The 19,268-nt window shown below is 41.4% G+C and overlaps 1 protein-coding gene across 1 annotated transcript; it reads left to right on the forward strand.

The window, feature by feature from the left end:
* Positions 1 to 1,229: 1,229 nt before the first annotated feature.
* On the forward strand, positions 1,230 to 17,773 carry LOC131495894 (ankyrin repeat domain-containing protein 26-like). The gene is made up of 5 exons (XM_058701067.1): positions 1,230 to 1,689; positions 6,409 to 6,523; positions 6,685 to 6,858; positions 13,333 to 13,439; positions 17,395 to 17,773. The coding sequence occupies exons 1-5, from the start codon at positions 1,439 to 1,441 to the stop codon at positions 17,504 to 17,506; spliced, it is 759 nt and encodes a 252-aa protein (XP_058557050.1). The 5' UTR covers positions 1,230 to 1,438; the 3' UTR covers positions 17,507 to 17,773.
* Positions 17,774 to 19,268: the final 1,495 nt, after the last annotated feature.

Genomic DNA, 19,268 nt, shown 5'->3' on the forward strand with positions numbered 1-19,268 from the left:
CCAGGGTCAACTCACCCATCTCCAGCCTGGTCTCAGCAGCGCAGGCAACAGCGGCGGCGGCGGCGGCGGCGGCGATGGCTGCGCGGACCTCGAGGCCCCCGCGGGGAGATGCTGGCGTCTGCTGCAGCCTCTGACCCCATCCCGGGCTCGGGCGGAGGCTGAGGCATGCGCCCGGCATCGCGGGCATCGCGGCCCCGCGCCCGGCCCATAGCCCCGCGTCCCGGCCCCACCTCCACCCCTTCCCGCAGTCCAGGCACGTCGGACAGGCTGCACCCTGGGACGCGGCGCGGGGAAGGGGCCACCTGGGATGGGCGTATGTGGCGAGAGGGGTGCCAAAGGCAGGCCTCAGCGCGGCGAGCAGAGGTGCCAGCTCCCGCCTGGCTTGGCAGCTCCGGACCCTGCCCCACCACCCACCGGAGCCCCCCCCCCCCTCCGTTCACAGTGCCACGCTGGGCCTGGGCGTGGGAGTGGGAGCCCAATAGTCTCCCTGGCATCCGACCCCCACCTCCCTGTATCGAAGCCCCCAACCCCCGGGCCCGGGGTTCCCGCTCCCGCCCCTAGGGTCATGCTCAGGGAGGGAGGGGGCTGTGGGAGCCCTGAAAGCGTGGGGGGGGGGATTGTGCCGTCAGCGCGGAGTTCAAGGCGGAGGGCTAGGAGTGCGTGGATGGAGGGGCTGTGGCGCGGGTCCCCCGTGACGCCAGTGTCAACTCACCCATCTCCAGCCTGGTCTCAGCAGCGGAGGCAACAGCGGCGGTGGCGGCGGCGGTGGCGGCGGCGTTGGCTCCGCGGCCCCCGGAGCCCCAGGCTGGGAGATGCTGGCTTCCGCCGCAGTCTCTCGTCCCATCCCGGGATCCGGTGGCGGCTGCAGCGGGCTCCAGGCTTCGCGGGCGTCGCGGCCCCGGCCCGGCCCCTATCCCCGCCTCACGCCCCACCTCCACCCCTTCCCGCGGTGCAGGCACGGCCGCCTGGCTGCACCCTGGGCTGCGGCGCGGGGAAGGGGCCCCTCGGGAGGCGCGCGTGGGGCGAGAAGGGTGCCGAGGCGAGACCCGAGCGTGGCGAGCAGAGGTGCTGGCTCCCGCTGGGTTCCGCGGCTTTGGACCCCGCCCCACCCCCCACCGGAGCCCCCTCCTCTCTGTTCGCTGCGCGGCGCTGGGCCTGGGGGGGGGTGGGGGGCATCGGAGCTTTGGTTACCGTTGACAGTTAGGCCTCTGTGCGCATGCGCAGTGGATGCCTCTTCTGAAGTGCGCAAGCGCGCTTGTGTCTGGCGGTATTGCTTGTTGCCGGTTACTGAGAAGTGGCAGCTACCAAAAGGCGGATCCTCACTGCTGGGGTGTTGTGGCCAGGCGGGTTTGGCCTGTCTCCGGCGCTAGTGTTGGGCTCGGGAGGTAGTGGAAAGGGAGGGCGGGGTGAAGTCTCTGTGGAGCCCGCAGGCTTCACAATGAAGAGGAATTGGGGGTTCGGGAGGGAGAAGGGCATGTCGCCCTTGGGCTCCGCTTCTGGCTTGCAGAGGCAGGGCAGGGGCGTTGGGCAGAAGAACAATGGAATTGACAACTTGCTGCTGGGTTACCATGTCCAAGACAGAGATCTCAGAAAGATCCACAAGGCTGCCTGTGTGGGCAACGCAGCGCAAGTGCAGCAGATTCTGTTCTTCGCGGAAAATGGCGTGGATGATAGAGACAAAATGAACAGGTAATAGGGGCTTGGAGGCTGGCAGGGAGGAGGCGGGACGGACCTGGGAGAAGAGCACACCTGGCCTAGCTCTACCTGTGCATCCGAGCCCTCCCTCGGGGAGCTGGGTTCTCTTCCCTCCTGAGGTCCCGCTGCCCCTCGGTCGTGGGAACCCTATGTGGTCTAGCACCAGGCCAACAGCGTGAGCGGCAAAAACAGTCTTCAGCTGCCCTGGCACGTACCCCGTAATTCCTGAATAGACCACTTGACTCTCAAATTTGACATGATTTACCCAAATTTCAATAGTAATACACACGAAATTAAGTGTCGACAACATGTTGTTTGTAATGGACTCATTTTCATACCATAACGTCACAGAAAAGTGCATAATGGGAGAAATAATTCCTGTAATCAACTTCTGGGCTAGAAATTCTTGGGACAAAATCCAGTATCCAGTTTATGTCTGTGTACACTTGGTATGTGTGCTATTTCCTGAGGGACCTTGGAAGGACATTTTGAAGTGGAAGATGGCTCTGAATAGGAGGACTCCTTTTTCTCAAAATGTGTGCCCTTCCTGTATTTGTCAGTGTTAGGTAAAGCAAATGAAAGCATCCTGGTTTTAAGAATTTTGAGCTACACATGCTCTTCTTGTGATGTCATTAAGGAAAGTTTTGGACTCACTATCTTGTACATCTGAAATTTATAGAACACTGTATGTTAACAAACTGGAATTAACCTAAGAACTTATGTTTTTATATAGGAGGTAGATTTGCCCTTCCAGATATCAAAATATACCTGAAATTTCCTCAAATTATTCATTTACACACAGCTGAAAAGACAGATAAAGGAGTGGTGCAGTGTAGAACATGACCAACGCTCAAATATACATAAGACTTTAGAATTTCATACTGGTGACATTTCATATTAGTAGGAAAAGGTGAACTATTCGTAAGTAGTGGAGAAACAGCCGATTTGGAGAAAACTTGTTAGAATTTTATCTCCCTAAATTAAGTTCCAGATGGGATGTCAATTTAAAAATTTTAATTGGCAAAATAAGAAAAGTAACAGAAAAAAATCCTACAAATGCCTATTTACCCATCCTAAGAATGACTTGAAAAGCAAGACTTTTGGGGGGTGCCTGGGTGGCTCAGTCAGTTAAGCCTCTGACTCTTGATTTCGGCTCAGGTCATAATCTCAGGTGTTCGTGTGTTCAAGTCCTTCGACGGGCTCCCTGCTGTCAATGTGGAGCATGCTTGGGATTCTGTGTTGCCTCTCTCTCTCTCTCTCTCTCTCTCTCTCTCTCTCTCTCTCTCAAAAAAAAAAAAATGGGGCCCCTGGGTGGCTCAGTCAGTTAAGTGGTCTGACTTTGGGAGTCATGATCCCGTGCTTTGTGGGTTCGAGCCCCGCTTCAGGCTCTGTGCTGACAGCTCAGATTCTGTGTCTCCCTCTCTCTCTGCCCCTCCCTTGCTTGCACGCTGTGTCTCTGTCTCCCAAAAATACATAAATATTAAAAAATATTTTTTTATATCAAGAATTCTGGAGATTGATTTAGCAACATAAAAAACTAAAAGCCTCTATCAGAAAATAATATTATTAAAATAAAAGACAATGCACTTGCAAATATTTACAACATATTTGTATCAGACAACAGAATCTATCTTCGTTTTACAGAGAAGTCTTTGAAATCAAAATGAACAAAAACCTGTAATTTGAAATCGTGCAAAGTATTTCTTTGCATATCTACAAGGGACCAGTGGACATAGGGAAATATAGTGTCCCTGGGAAAAAAGAAATTTAAGTGAAAAAGCGACTGAAATACAGTTTTCCATCTACAACCTTTGTGAAAATAGAGTGATGGTGCTTATACTGCCGCTAAAGTTTAAGTTGTTTTCAACTTTCCAATAGACAATTTCGTGTAAGTACCACATTTAAAAAATATGTATTCCTTTTACCCATCAATTTTATTTCTACTAAAATATCTTTAGGAAATCACTAGAGATAAATGACATACATTTTGCTTTTCTCAGCACTATTTAAAATAGCAATGTATTAAGAAGAACTCGTATAATGGCTTTTATAAGTAAATGTCATTACATCCATAAGATGGATATGTGATCATTGAAAGTGGCATAGATAATAGATATACACAGAGATGCAGAGCTGTGCTTTAGTTGATCATTAAGTGAGAACAAAAATCAGTGTGATCATAGGTACACACAAGCAGACTACGGTTTTATGTTAAGCCCAAATATGCACAAAATGGGATGACATTTGTTATTTCTGAGCCTTTGTATTTACATGCATTTTTCTTTGCCTTCAAAGAAAATCTGTGCTTTCTACAGGAAAAGGTGTATAAAGGTCCTATTAAAAGTTTATTATCAACAGAAAGGGTTTATTGTCGTTGAAGTAATCCTGGAGAAGAGCAAGAATATTGATCTTATATACATAAAAATAATTTCTCACTTTGTGTTAAAAAATATTTTTGGATGTAAAATAAGAAAAGTGAGTTAATTAAAATGATTTTTGAGGATTGGCATATTTGGACAACTTTTGGCCTCTTCAGAAGTAAAGGGAGTATTTTTATTTGCACTTGTAGATTTTATTATGCATATATTAAGCATATACATATGTTTTCTGTTATAGGTAGCTTTATTACGAGTAATAGGTAAATGGTTTATATTAATCATGAAAATAAAATATATTAGTTGTGTGCTTATGAAAAAAATAAGACAGCAGATATAAGTGATTATTTACTGTTTCAGAAGTATGCTTTCCTTTATATACCTTTTCTTTAAAAATATTGAACTCTCCAAATGTATTTATCCACTCTTTCCATCCATTTATTTATCACCTAGAACCTGCACATATATTATTTAGCGGACATACTCTACCCAAGATCCTTTTGTTCACAAAGACTTCATTTTGCACAGTATGAGCAAGATGAGGAATTTTATTTATTTATTTTCTAAAGATTTTATTTTTTTAAGTTTATTTATTTATTTTTTGAGAAGGATGGGGTGGGGGTGGGGATGGGGACAATGGAAGGACAGAGAGAGAATCCCAAGCAGGCCCCGTGCTGAAAGCAGGAACTTTTCCAATACACTTTTCCAAGAGTCCCAGCATGGGGCTTGAGCCAGTGAACATGAGATCGTGACTTGAGCCCGATCAAGAGCTGCACGCTTAACAGACTGAGCCACCCAGGTGCCCCAGCTTTTATCTTGTTTACTTTATGTTTTAAGTGTTATTTATTGTTGAGGGTGAAAGCATGAGCAGGGGGAGGGGGAAAAGGAGAGGAGGGACAGAGCATCTAAAGCAGGCTCTGCACCAGATTTTATTTTTAAGTAATCTCTATACCCATCGTGGGGCTCAAATTTACAACCCTGAGATCAAGGTCCTATGCTCTACTGACTGAGCCGGCAAGGCACCCCTAAGATGAGAAATTTTACATTGAAGTATTAGGATTTACTCTCAATGGGAAGTTTTCCTCTTTCCTGTCAAAGTTTCTGAAGATAGGAAATTGTAAAAGATAACCTTTACCTGCCCTTCTGAAATTTACGATAGTAGTAGGTACTAATATTGATCACTGGAAATACTTGATTTTCGTACAATCTGTAGACCTCAATACTTAATAAAATGAGCTGTTCCTAGTCATTGGAATCCTGAGTTTCCTGTGGCTTAAACTTTCTTGAGAAGCAAAGTAAGGAGTCCTTAAAAAATGTTTTCCTTTTGTTAATTTAGTCCTCTTTTCCTATAATGCTTTTCAGAACTAAAATTTATTTAAGTGCCAATCATATGACTAGAACTGCAATAGACCTATTGTATATACCATCATTTCACATAATGGAAGGCACCAAGATTCTATGGTGTCCCACTATTTTATATGCCAATTATTTTTTTAAAGTCCTGCCATTTACAGTTGTAAGACATTTTGAGTTAGAAATTGCATTCCAATATCAGAGATATTAAAATGTGACAAAATGAGCATCTTAGAATCATTGAAACGCAGTATTCTTGCTAATCCTTAAAACATATCTGCAAAGTAGGTGTAATTGTATCAAGGTACCTAATTGAAGTGTTGTTTATGTAAAGCAGTAGTAATGGTAAAAATTATATTATCCAACAACTATTGAGATGTTATTTAATTATATTATCCAACAACTATTGAGATGTTATTTGTGCTAGGAAATGTTCTAAATACTTGCATAGATCCTCATTTAAGCATCACAACGAGGTCTTGTGAGATAACTACTCAGTATTTCATTTCATTTCATTTCATTTCATTTCATTTCATTTCATTTCATTCATTTATCTTTTTTTTTTTTTTTACTAATCTCTGCACCTACGTGGGGCTTCAAACTCACGACCCTGAGATCAAGAGTTACATGCTTTTCAGACTGAGCTAGCCAGATGACACGAGACAACTACTATTTTTATCCCCTTTTGTTGAGGACATTGAGGATAAGTCTAAGCAATAACTAGTGAGTGACAGAGTTAAACTAGGATTCAAACCCAAGTGGAGCTGAATCCCCAGGTCATGCTCTTTCTCTTCAAACAGGCCACTCTTTTATTAGTGTGATGAGTAATCACTACTAAATATTGTACTTTCTCCAGAGGAAAACTGAATCTTTGTTTTGGAGGCATAGGAATAACATGCTACTTAATGTTTACAATTTCCTGAATTAACTGCAAGTTTTGAGAGAGTGCACTATCATTTCCTAAAAAGTCCTCTCACTTTTTTAGGACTGCTCTCCATTTGGCCTGTGCCAATGGCCATCCAGAAGTGGTGAGCCTCCTAGTAGAGAGGAAATGTCATCTTAACCTCTGTGATCATGAAAACAGGACAGCTCTCATGAAGGTATGTAGTACCAGCTATGTCTGCCTGAGATAGATTTGATGTCATTACTTAGAATGAAAATGAAATTATTGCCTTGAAACAAAACGAATTGGTGAAACCTGTGGCATGCTTACTTTAAATTCTCAGAATTTACACTCTGTTTCTTGGCATATCACTGACAGGCCGTACAGTGCCAGGAAGAGAAATGTGTAAACATACTATTGGAAAATGGTGCCGATCCAAATATTAGGGATGTGAGTGGCAACACTGCTCTCCACTATGCGGCCTTTGGTGATAATATATCCATAATAGAGAAGCTGCTGCTATACAATGCGAATACTGAAGCAAGAAATAAGGTAAAGAACTAATTTATACATTATTTGAAAATTTATATATACACGTGAATATTTTAGCCACAAAATGTTTTATTTCACACACACACACACACGCATGCACGCATGCACACACATACTCACTCACTGAATTCTATATATCAGGCCCTTTCATCATGGAAATAACTCCAATGCCAAGTCAGGGAGGGCTAGAAAAAAGTAGTGCCCACAGAAAGGGCAAAGTTGTATCTCCCAGCCACCCTTCCACCCCAGAAAGAAAATGTTTCCATTAGTGCCTACAAGTGGATGGTAGTCTCAGAGCCCATAAAGGACTAAAGGTCTAGAGGGGAGTGAGGCGACGATGGAGGCTGGGTGCTATGCAGAGGCTTAGGCAAGGGGTGCTGCTGGGGATAGGTGGGAGGAGGAATGGAGACCCAGACCCAGCAGGGAGAGCTTGGATGTGTGCAAGCGGGAGGAGAAAGCAACAGGTTGTAGGTGCTGGGCACTGCAGGCCCCGGTGCTCTGAAGATGAGGGCATTGGGGTCAGGTCATGTCTGGACATCCAGCAAAGGCATCTACTTGTGTTGGTAGCCACTCGGCCAGCCATGTACCATGTTGGGGTGTCCCACTTCAGAGAGTAGCTCCTGCTCAACCTTGTGTAGCTCCTCAGCAGGGTTGTAGCTGTACATGGGGAGTAGATGATGGCCACACTTGCTGGCCCACCTTCCTTTTCTTTGACATGCATTACCTCTCACTGCTGAAGCCCCTAGAGGAACACCCTTGGTTGACATGGGCAGGGTCAATTTTACGTATTCGGAAGTTCAAGGATTCCCTGAATGAAAATATTTGGCAGTAACTTATTTATCTAAGATTTCTTTCTTTCTTTCTTTCTTTCTTTCTTTCTTTCTTTCTATTATTTTTTATTTATTTTTGAGAGAGAGAGAGAGAGAGACAGAGACAGAACAAGAGGGGGAGAGGGGCAGAGAGAGAGAGGGAGACACAGAATCTGAAGCAGGCTCCAGACTCCCAGCTGTCAGCACAGAGCCCAATGCAGGGCATGAACTCATGAGCCATGAGATTAAGACCTGAGCCAAAGTTGGATGCTCTACCAACTGAGCCACCTAGGCACCCCTACGATTTCATTTTAAATAAGGATACTTCTAAAGAAACAGAGAATACTGCTTTGTTTTATGTATTTATGGCAAATATTTATGAAAACAATATATTTGTTAAAGGTAAAACTTATTTTTTTTCAAATATTTTTCCCATCCAATTTTTTTTATTAGTGAAAAACAACACAGGAAAGCAAAATTTGCCCTAGGCTTTGTCTTAAAACTCAAAGAAAAGAAATGCATTTTACAATAAAAAATATTGCTGCTGTTGACAAGTTCCTATTTGATAAAAAAGTGATTTATAAAAATGGGATTTATCTTTTATTGGCCAAGGCTTAAGAGAAAAAAGGGGAAAGGAGGGAGCAGTCAGAACTAAGTGGGCCAATTTGGAAATTTGACAAGTGAGAGAAAATATCAAGAAGAGGTTGTTTGTTTTATTGTTTTTTTTTCCCCTTCAGTTTATACGTTTAGTCAAGGAGTCTTCAATGTTTGAGGGGAATAATTGTTACTTAGGGAAAGAGTGAGTTGCAAACCTGCCTAGAGACCAAGTGTAGGAGGACTCAGAGGAAATCAGATTGGCAGTGAACAGGTGGTTGATTAAGTGGTCAAGGAGAAAAAAGAACAAATAATTAACTGTCATATAATCCTATTCTGGCAGAAACAGCCACTTAGGTAAGAGTCTAAACTCTGCTCTGAAATCTAGAATATCTTGATTGGAAGTAAGAAGTTTAAAAGTAATGCAATCAAGTTGCATTTGGACTTTACATTTAGTCCCTGTTCTACCTCTGCTCAGGGAAATTAAATGCAGTTTTGATAAGTCATTTTTTTGGCTAAATATTTAAATGATAGAGGGAGTTGGCCACATAGATGAGACTGATGTGATTGTCTGCTGCACCACCTCTCAGCTAGAATTGTGGTGGTGAATCCCCGTGCCCTGGGGAAGTTTCAATTTTTTTTTTAACAAGCCTAAACTCTCCCCTGAAGAGTTTGAGTAAATCTAGTAACATGTATACATAGACATGGATATTTAGAAATATTTTTTTTGAGACTGTGCTACAACTCTTGGTTAAGAACTACTGGGGTGTGTGGGTGGCTCAGTCGGTTAAGTGTCTGACTTCAGGCTCAGGCATCATCTCACAGTTCACAAGTTCTAGCCCCGTGTTGGGCTCTGTGCTGACAGCTTAGACAAAGCGTGGAGCCTGCTTCATATTCTGTAGTCTCCCTCTCTTTTTGCCCCTCCCCTGCTCGTGCTCTTTCTCTCTCTTCCACAAAAAGTGCACATTTAAAAAAAATTAAAAAAAGCTAACTATTGAATGCAGGGGTACACAGGTTTTTCGGTTGATTAAGTGACCGACTTCCACTCAGGTTGTGATCTCATGGTTTGTGAGTTTGAGCCCCACATTGGGCTCTGCACTGATGGTGCAGAGACACATGAGAATCTCTCTCCCTGCCCCTCCCCCACTCGCTCATGCTTGCTCTCTCTCTCTCTCTCTCTCTCTCTCTCTCTCTCATATTCATAGCCATTTGGTTATTACAAGCAGTGTTTTCCTGATTGCAATAGGATAAAATCTTCAATCTTCTTTATTAGTTGAAGCTATGTGACCGACTGTCTTATGATGTCTGTTAAATTCATATCGCCCTGGTATAATCCAAATGGTAGTTTTAAACATGGAAATGTAGTTAGTGACAATGCAGTTGGGAATTGTTTTCATAATTTAGTTTTGGCATAGTTGTGAACTAATTTGTCTATTTGATTAACAGTCTGGGAGAATTAAACACAGATAGATTGCGGTTTTAAGAAGCGTTGGAAAAATTCTTAAAGTGGGTGTTACGAGTCTTTTTGTTGTGATTCTTTTAGACAGAGAGAGTGTGAGTGGGGGAGAAGGGCAGAGGGAGAGAGGGAGAACCTCAAGCAGGCTCCAAGCTCAGTGCCAAGCTTGATGCAGAACTCAGTCCCACAACTCTGGGATCATGACCTGAGCTGAAGTCAAGCGTCAGATGCTCAAGTGACTAAGCCACCCAGGCTCCCCTCTTATGAGTCTTTTTTTTTCTTGTTTTTTAAAATATTTTTTTAACATTTATTTATTTTTGAGACAGAGAGGGACAGAGCATGAATGGGGGAGGGGCAGAGAGAGAGGGAGACACAGAATTGGAAGCAGGCTCCAGGCTCTGAGCCATCATCCCAGAGCCTGACGCGGGGCTCGAACTCATGGACTGTGAGATCGTGACCTGAGCCGAAGTCGGACGCTCAACCGACTGAACCACCCAGGCTCCCCTACCCTCTTATGAGTCTTAATAGCAATTTTTATTACATGTCGGGGCCTAAGTTTTTGCTAAAATGTGATACTGATACTTCAGGAAAGATTTACATACAAATATTTGCTTTATGCACAACCAAAATACCCGTGGGCTATTGACTAAATTTGTCCCCTGGATGTGTTTCGTTTCCTCCATAAATTGAGTCAACATTTAAAATTATGACACTCATGCAGAAATCTGGATCAGACACTTCTTATAGAATCATACCTGGTACTTTGAGCCCATACTACTGTTTGGTATGCATTTCAGCGGCTGACCTTTTTATATGAGGTATGTGTGTCTACAGTTTGCTACTGTCCCCACTTAGGTTCTTCACTTACTCAAGTCACCTACTTTGCCTCCATAAGCAATGCGTTTACAATTACTGTTTTATTATATATATGTATATATATATATATATATATATATATATATATATATATATATACATATATATACACATATATATATCATATATTTCTGTGATATACACAAAAACATACACACATATATTTATTTATATATATATATATATATATATATATATATATATATATATATTAGACTGTGCTAATCAGATCTCTTTTGGACACAAAGAAATCTTGGTAATTTTTTTTAAAGTTAATTTTGAGAAAGAGAGAGACAATCCCTAGGAGGCACTGGGTTTGAACTCATGAATCATGAGACCATGTCTTGAGCCAAAGTCAGGAGTCAGATGCTTAACTGACTGAGCTACCCAGTCGCCTCTGTTTTATGGTCTATTTTGATAAAGATTTCAAGGGTTTCAAGGCAATCCATATTAATTTATAATATATATTTTGTATTTTATGTTAGTGTCTTCGGAATAGGATTGAATTTTCCAGGTTAGACTTTCTAAGTTGTTTTTGTATTCTATTCATTTTTTTTAATGTTTATTGATTTTTCAAAGAGAGAGAGCACGTGCATGAGTGGGGGAGGGGCAGAGAGAAAGGGAGACACAGAATCCCAAGCAGGCTCCAGGCTGAGCTGTCAGCATAGAGCCCAATGCAGGGCTTGAACTCACAAACCATGACATCATGACCTGAACCGAAGTCGGCCTTTTAACTGACTGAGCCACCCAGGTGCCCCATAAGTTAGTTTGAAAACAAGACACTTTTTCCTTCTGTATACTATAAATAATCGTATTCCTGGGGCGCCTGGGTGGCTCAGTCGGTTGAGCGTCCGACTTCGGCTCAGGTCATGATCTCGCTGTCTGCGAGTTTGAGCCCCGTGTGGGGCTCTGTGCTGACAGCTCAGAGACTGTAGCCTGCTTCGGATTCTGTGTCTCCCTCTCTCTCTGCCCCTCGCCAGCTCATGCTCTGTCTCTCTCTGTCAAAAATAAATAAGCATTAAAAGAAACAAAATTTGAATAATCATATTCCTATTGGAATATTTGCAAACTGTATTAGATTAATCATGGTTACAGTTGAATAGGTTATGCCTATTGCAGACAATATTCTCTTTCTCCTCAGCATTGTTCCCTAAAAATGCAAATAATGTAGTCACTTTCATTATGCTAAAAATGATCTGTATAAATCAGTGTTTGAATTTTTATTGATAAGCCATTACATTTTTATTTCTAATTTATATTTTGCCTAAAATATAAAGTAAGTAGCTATTCCAGTGGAAACTGGAATACAACTAGAATACAAACAATTTTTTTAGAAGTAGATACATATTAGGGTCCCAGGATTATTATAATTGACAATAAAATTTCATATGGAGCTTCCTAACAGTTAAGATAAAAATTTAGCATTTTATAATAGGAGAAAGACCATGGGCTATTTAATATTAAGTAATCAAAGTTCATTTGAGGCTTAACTCTTGGAGTTCTGAGCCCATCTCCTTAGTGACCCATTTGGAGCAGTGATGCCTTATGTTGACATCTCGGATGTCAGTGGATCCTGATACCACTGACAGAAGACAAGCAAGTTTGTATAACTTGGGGAAAAGCTTCACCTTTATCGGAAATCTCTCCAAACTATATCCCTGAAACTCTGATTCCTCAAATGTGAATGTTTGCCACAAAAAGGATTGTCAAATGGGGACTGAGCAGATTTACATGGATTTCTGTAATGCCAGACATATAATGCAGTTTTATAATATTTCTCAAACATAGATGATCATGAAATATTTCCATTGGGACATAGTACTTACCTTCTGGCAAAGTAGGTATTCTTTGGAAGATAATTTAAGAAACACTACTCCAGAGATGATCATTTAGGTTATTAATTCAGTAAAAGTACTTAAATCATATACTGCTGTGTTTTGGAGTTTGGAGATACAGAGATAAGAAATAGCCCCTGCTCTCAAGAAGCTCTTGGTTTAGATAGGGAATAATACAGTATACCATGATAAGTACTGTGATAGAAGCAACAGTCTTGGAACCAGTGAGTGTTTGAAGTGAGTTTAAGAGAATGACTTCATATGATCTGTTGAAGAAGGTGGAGAAGGGCTATTTTATTAAAAACAATTTTTAATGTGTATTTCTTTTTTTTTTTCAACATTTTTTATTTATTTTTGGGACACAGAGAGACAGAGCATGAACGGGGAGGGGCAGAGAGAGAGGGAGACACAGAATCGGAAACAGGCTCCAGGCTCCGAGCCATCAGCCCAGAGCCTGACGCGGGGCTCGAACTCACGGACCGCGAGATCGTGACCTGGCTGAAGTCGGACGCTTAACTGACTGCGCCACCCAGGCGCCCCTAATGTGTATTTCTTTTTGAGAGAGAGAGAGAGAGAGAGAGAGAGACAGAATCTGGAACAGGCTCCAGGCTGTGCGCTGCCAGCATAGAGCACAATGCAGGGATCGAACTCACAAACCCTGAGCTCATGACCTGAGCTGCAGTTGGTCACTTAACCAACTGAGCCACCCAGGTGCCCCAGTGGAGGAGGGCTATTTTAAAGAGAAGCAGCAGCAGGTGAAAGCACAGTGGTGGGAAGGAAGAGGCCATTTTTTATTTACTTTTTGTATTATATGTTTCAGTTTAGAGGATCTTTTGTATGTTTTAAAATTCCGTATGGAAAGGTGTAATTTTGTAAATTCTAAATTGTTTTTGCTCTTTTACAGGATAACATCACACCACTTCTAGTTGCCGTAAATGAAAACAAACAGCAAATAGTGGAAGTTCTGGTAGAAAAGGCAGCAAATATACATGCAGAGGATAAATTAAAAAGGTGCAGTAGTTTTCTTTTCAACCTTAGTATGGTTCTACAGCGGTAATAATTATTCAAGTCAGGAAGATTAACTTCAGAAGAAGAAGATTAATTTATAATTATATAGTGAAAAATGTCAACACATCACCAGTTAGGTAGAAAGCAATTATTCTGACTGGGCAACATGAAGAACAGGGTATAGCAGAATTCATATTCCTTGATGATGTTGACTCATGTCATTTGCAGTGTTTATTTTTAAGTAGGTTCCATGTTCGGCGTAGAGTCCAATGCTGGGCCTGAACTCATGACTCTGAGATCAAGACCTGAGCTGAGGTCAAGAGTCTGATGCTTAAACAACTGAGTCACCCAGTTGCTCCTGCAATGTTTTTTGTTTGTTTGTTTGTTTGTTTGTTTGTTTTCTGCCACATGATTTTGTGTTAACTAAAGGGATTTCATTTTAGTTTTATAAAGGGTGGACTCTCAGCTCTTAATTTACTTAATGGCACAATATTGGCCTTCTTAACCCTTTTATGGTATTTTTTAAACTTCTACTTCATAGAGGGACCTGGGTGGCTCAGTTGGTTAAGCATCCAACTTTGGCTCAGGTGATCATCTCATGGTTCATGGGTTAAACCCCACATCAGGCTCTGTGCTGACAGTGCAGAGCCTGCTTCGGATTCTCAATCTCTCTCTCTCTCTCTCCCTCTCTCTCTCTCTCTCTCTCTCTCTCTCTCTCTCTCTCGGTGTCTCTGCCCCTTGCCCACAGTCTGGTGTGCACTCTCTCTCTTTCTCAAAATAAATCGTAAATAAACTTAAAAAAAAAAGAATTTCTACTTCATATACATTTTTCCTTCAAAGATGTTTATTGGGGTGCCTAGGTGTCTCAGTTGGTTAAGTCTATGACTTTGGCTGTGGACATGATGTCATGGTTCGTGGGTTCGAGCCCCACGCCGGGCTCTGTGCTGACAGCTCAGAGCCTGGAGTTGCTTTGGATTCTGTGTATCCCGCTCTCTCTCCCTCTCCTTGTTTGAGCTCTGTCTCTCAAAAGCAAATAAATGTTAAAAAAAGATGCATATTAAACATAAATAGGAGTTGTTGTGTCTTTTGGATGACACTTTTCTTTAAATTGCTTTTTTTTTTTGAGTAATACTGATGTCGTTAGGTGATCTCTAAATGATGATTACTATTACCAAGTCTCATCAGGTTTTATCCTTTTTCATGTACAGTATATGTATTTTTGATTTTATTTTCAATTGGTAGGAGTAGAAAGATGAAAAATAACTTTAACCGTATAGATTTTTCCTTTAATGAGGATAAGTTATAGGTGGGTGATAAAGAAGGAAGAGCTGTGCTTTAGATTCACACAAGACTAGGTTGATTCATAGCTTTCCTACTGGCTAGGTGTTGTGACCTTGGGAGTGTTATGTATCATCACTAAATATGTTTCCTGATATGAAAAGGAGGATAATAATATATCCTTCAAGGGTGGTTGTGCGTAAATCATATTTTATATATATAGCATTTAATTTAGTGCCTACCATATGCTTATCAGCATCGTTAACTATAATTATGCCTGTTTTGTTAGCATTTGCATTAAAATATTATCATTTCAAGCCTGCAGATAGTTTTTATACTTACTCGACCTCTAGATGGCTTTGAAGTGCACTGTATCAGATTAAGGAAAACGTGGGGAATTATTTTTTTTAAATCTTTATCTATTCAGATAAGTGACCTAGCATAGTTTTTTGTTTATCAAAAGACTTTAAATTAACAACTCTATAATACATTACCCAGGTGGGACAAGAAGCTTCCTTTTTGTCCCTTCATTTTAGTCTTGGAGATCATTTACATAGATGAACACTGAAACATGTAAATGGTCGATTCTGAACAGATAGGCAAGATATTAACCTGATAAAGTATATCAAATTAGCTGTTGAAATAACTCTAAATTCCTAAGAATGAAGTCATCTCTGTTATTTTAGAACAGCCTTCATGCTTGCTGTAAATTATGACTCAACAAATGTAGTCAGGCTTGTTCTTCAGCAAGGTATTGACCCCTTTCCTCAAGATGTATATGGATGGGCTGCAGATGAATATGCTTATATTAGGGGTTTTAATCTGTAAGTGTTTGTACTAAAATGCTAGTTATTACTAAACTGAGGTTTAAAATAATTTAACTGTTAACTTCGTATGTAACAGATGGGATTTCGTAGTTTGGTCAGGCAGTTTTGGAATGGCAGTCGGTTAGTCCACAACATTAGCCAGAAATCAAGCAAAGGACTAGGCTAGTTGGAAGTAGGAATGTGTGCAGGATTCTTTATCTCAGGACTTTTGAGACCTTTATCCTCCAGGAGCCTAACCTTATCCATTTCATTTCAAGTATAACCCCTCTGCATGGGACACAAATAATGTTACATCTGTGTTTTCTAACTAGTAACTTGGGTCTTGAAATGTTCAGTTTTGTAGAAGACCCTCTACTTTCCTTTGAGGGCTATCTCCTGTACTCTGTCCCTTGAATTTTCCAAGAACCTAAGGAGCACCCTAAGACCAAAGAGTCCTCTTTCACAAGTCATTTGGAGGGGGAAAAAAGGACATCCTGATCATTCTACAGTTTCCTTTGATTCTGTTGTTGCGGCATTGCTGTTGAAGCTGGTGCTGCAGTCAGGTCGTGATTGACCTTTACTCCCAGGATTCCCTTGCTGATCCAGAGTTTACAGTCTTCATGGTGTTCCACACTTAGATTTCAAAGCTACAAAGTTTCTTTGTTCACTGCACATGCACATATGCTCAGCAGCTATCCCAAAGCACCAGCACCCTGTTTGGGCAGCTGGGCCTCCTGGCTTTTGCCATACACCCCTGTCCCTCCGCACTCAAAGACCTTATGTGGAACCCATATCTTAGCCTAGACTTTCCTTATGAGTTACCCTTTGAGGATCTTGTTGGTCTTTTTTTTTTTTTTTTTGCCAGAAGATGTTAGTTGGGACCATTCTAAGCTGTCAGAGAGGTTCAAATGATGCTGCAGGAAGAGATCGGACTTCTCTTTCCCCTTTGTTAGCATATCTGTACCCCTGCCTTTTTTTAAGTAGGCTCCATGCCCAGCATGGATTCCATCATGGGGCTTGAACTCACGAGCCTGAGATCAAGACCCAAGCTGAGATCAAGAGTTGGATGCCCAATGGACTGAGCCACCCAGGTGCCCCTGGACCACTGCTTTAAATCCTGTGGAGCATCTTTTCTGAAGTCAGGGAAGGTCTCATCTTGCCCTTCCCAGAGTAATGAGCATCACCTAAGAGGCGGCCTGAGAGGCCATCTTTTGGGTATAATATCTCATTAAATCCTCTTATCAACCTTGTAAAATAAGGCAGTAATTTCCCTTCTTTTATATAGGGAGATTTTGAGCCAAAGAGAAGTGGCTTCTCCAAGAACAAATAGCTATAGGTTATAGAGCTAGAACTTCTGAGTTCCAAACACTTTCCATTCTGGCAAGCGAATTCTAATTATTCTCATTTCTATTTGATGTGTATTTACTTTTGATAGAGAGAGACGGAGTACGAGCTGGGGTGGGGGGTGGTTGCAGAGAGAGAGGGAGACACAGAATCCGAAGCAGGCTCCAGGCTCTGTGCTATCAGCACAGAGCCCGACGTGGAGCTCAAAGCCATAAACCGTGAGATCATGACCTGAGCTAAAGTTGGACGCTTAACTACCCAGGTGCCCCTGGCAAGCTAGTTCTAATTTACTAAGCTACAATGCCCTCAATTCATGACTGGTTCATCTTCCTGTTTTTTTCTTCTTTAAGTACAGACTTAATGAAAAGCTTCTAGAACGTACAAACTTGAAGTATATGGGGTAATTCAAGTTTTCATATTTGCTCTGTTATTATTTGAAATACTCTAAGAATTTGATGTATTTGGTAAATGTTTTTCATATCAGCGTTAAAATAGTAATATTATTTATCACCCTTTTTTATACATTGCAGTTACGAAATAATTTGTCGACATAAAGAAGAAATCATGCTTAAAAATTCTTTGCAAAACAGCAATCCTGGTAAGACTTTACATAGTGAATTGCTCTTGGTCGTCCTAACATAAGTAAAGTCAGAGTAAGGGTGTTTTGATAATGAAAGAACAATGAAGAAAAGAACACCAATGTGTAAATTGCATGTATATTTTTTCTTTCTTAATTTCTTTCTTTATAGTCTAATGTTCAGAATTATTTAAGAAGTTAACTGTAGGTAATTGAAAATAAGAGGCAGTATTATCTGAAAAGAAATTCATTATTTTAGTCATGACCCCTAAAATACCATGTGACATCTTTGTGTAATAAATACGAAAATGCTTTGTTAACTGTTTATTTAATTTTGAGAGAGAGACAGAGAGAGAGAGAGAGCGAGCAGGAGAGGGACAGAGGAAGGTAGACAGAGGATCCAAAGCAGGCTCCACCGCTGACAGCAGAGAGCCCAATGTGGGGCTCGAACTCGTGAGCTGCGAGATCACGACCTGAGCCAAGGTCAGATGCTTCACCAACTGAGCCATGCAGGTGCCCAGAGGAAAAAAAGATTTTTAAGTTAGCATGTTTTATGTTTCCTCCATAAACATATTATAACAAATTGCACTTGTTATAAAAATGGATCTTTTATAAAATGTTTACAAATGGATTATATTTAGAAAATATTGTTACCTAGCGATTTGTCTCATTAAAAAATGAAAACAGCCCTAAAACTGGGAATTCTACAGTACTTTCCTGGTACCATAAACAAATGGCGAATAATAAGAACTGAAAATCTTAGCTAGTGTGCAGCACTCCCAAGGAGATTGTTTTTTTATAGATAGCTTCCAGGAGTACCGAAGAAAAGCACTGCCTTGTTGAGAGGCATAGGTTATTTCACATATTGTCTCAACAAGGTCTCATCATTATCAACTTCACTCCTCATAAATCAAGACAGAATGAGAGGGGCGCTTGGGTGGCTGCGTCAGTTAAGTGTCCAACTCTTGATTTCAGCTCAGGTCATCATCATCTCACAGTTGGTGAGTTGGAGTCCTGTGTCAGACTTCTCTGTCGGGCTCTTTGCTGACAGCTCAGAGCCTGTGTGGCATTTTCCCTTTTCCTTCTCTCTCTGCCCCTCCCCTGTACATGCATGCTCTGTATCTCTCAAAAAAAATAAACATTTAAAAACAACAACAACAACAACAAATCCAGAATGAGATATGTTGACTTCATTAGAACAATGTTTTCTTCTGTTTGTTGGAGAATTGTCATGACACTGTAATTTTGTTAGAATAAGATACTCTGTTGCCATTAGTCAAAATTTTATCTTCACAAGTATTCAAATAGGGCAACTTGGGCTCCAGAAATTATAATAACAGCACAAAGATGTTTCACAATCACACACACACACACACAAAATGCTACTGTTGCTCCCTAGTTGTGGGACCCAGTGCACTGTACAATCTGAAAAGTAGGAAGAAAGCTTTAACTTGGTAGACTGTTACCAAAGGACTTCTGTAGGTTAGTTTTGGAAGTTACAGGAAAGACAGAGATCGAGCAGACAGTGTTTGGATCATTAAGGTGCTCATAACAGAATAGAGCTGTCCCTGCGGTTTTTGAAACAGAAAAGTTTCTGTGGTTTTTAAAAATAATTTTCAAAGGAATCATTTTTATTCATGTCCATTTGTTCACTTCACAAGTAACTCTTAAGTGCCTGTTAGCTACTAAGTGTTATCCTGTTGTTGTAGAATACAAACATTCAAAAACCAGTCTCTGCACCCCAGGACTTTGTTGTTACCACTGCCATTTGTATTATTTACTCTATTTAGTGCTTACTGGGTGCCAGAGTCTCATAGTGCTTATAAT

This window comes from Neofelis nebulosa, chromosome 15 (genome assembly GCF_028018385.1).
Source record: "Neofelis nebulosa isolate mNeoNeb1 chromosome 15, mNeoNeb1.pri, whole genome shotgun sequence".
NCBI classification, from domain to species: Eukaryota; Metazoa; Chordata; class Mammalia; order Carnivora; family Felidae; genus Neofelis; species Neofelis nebulosa.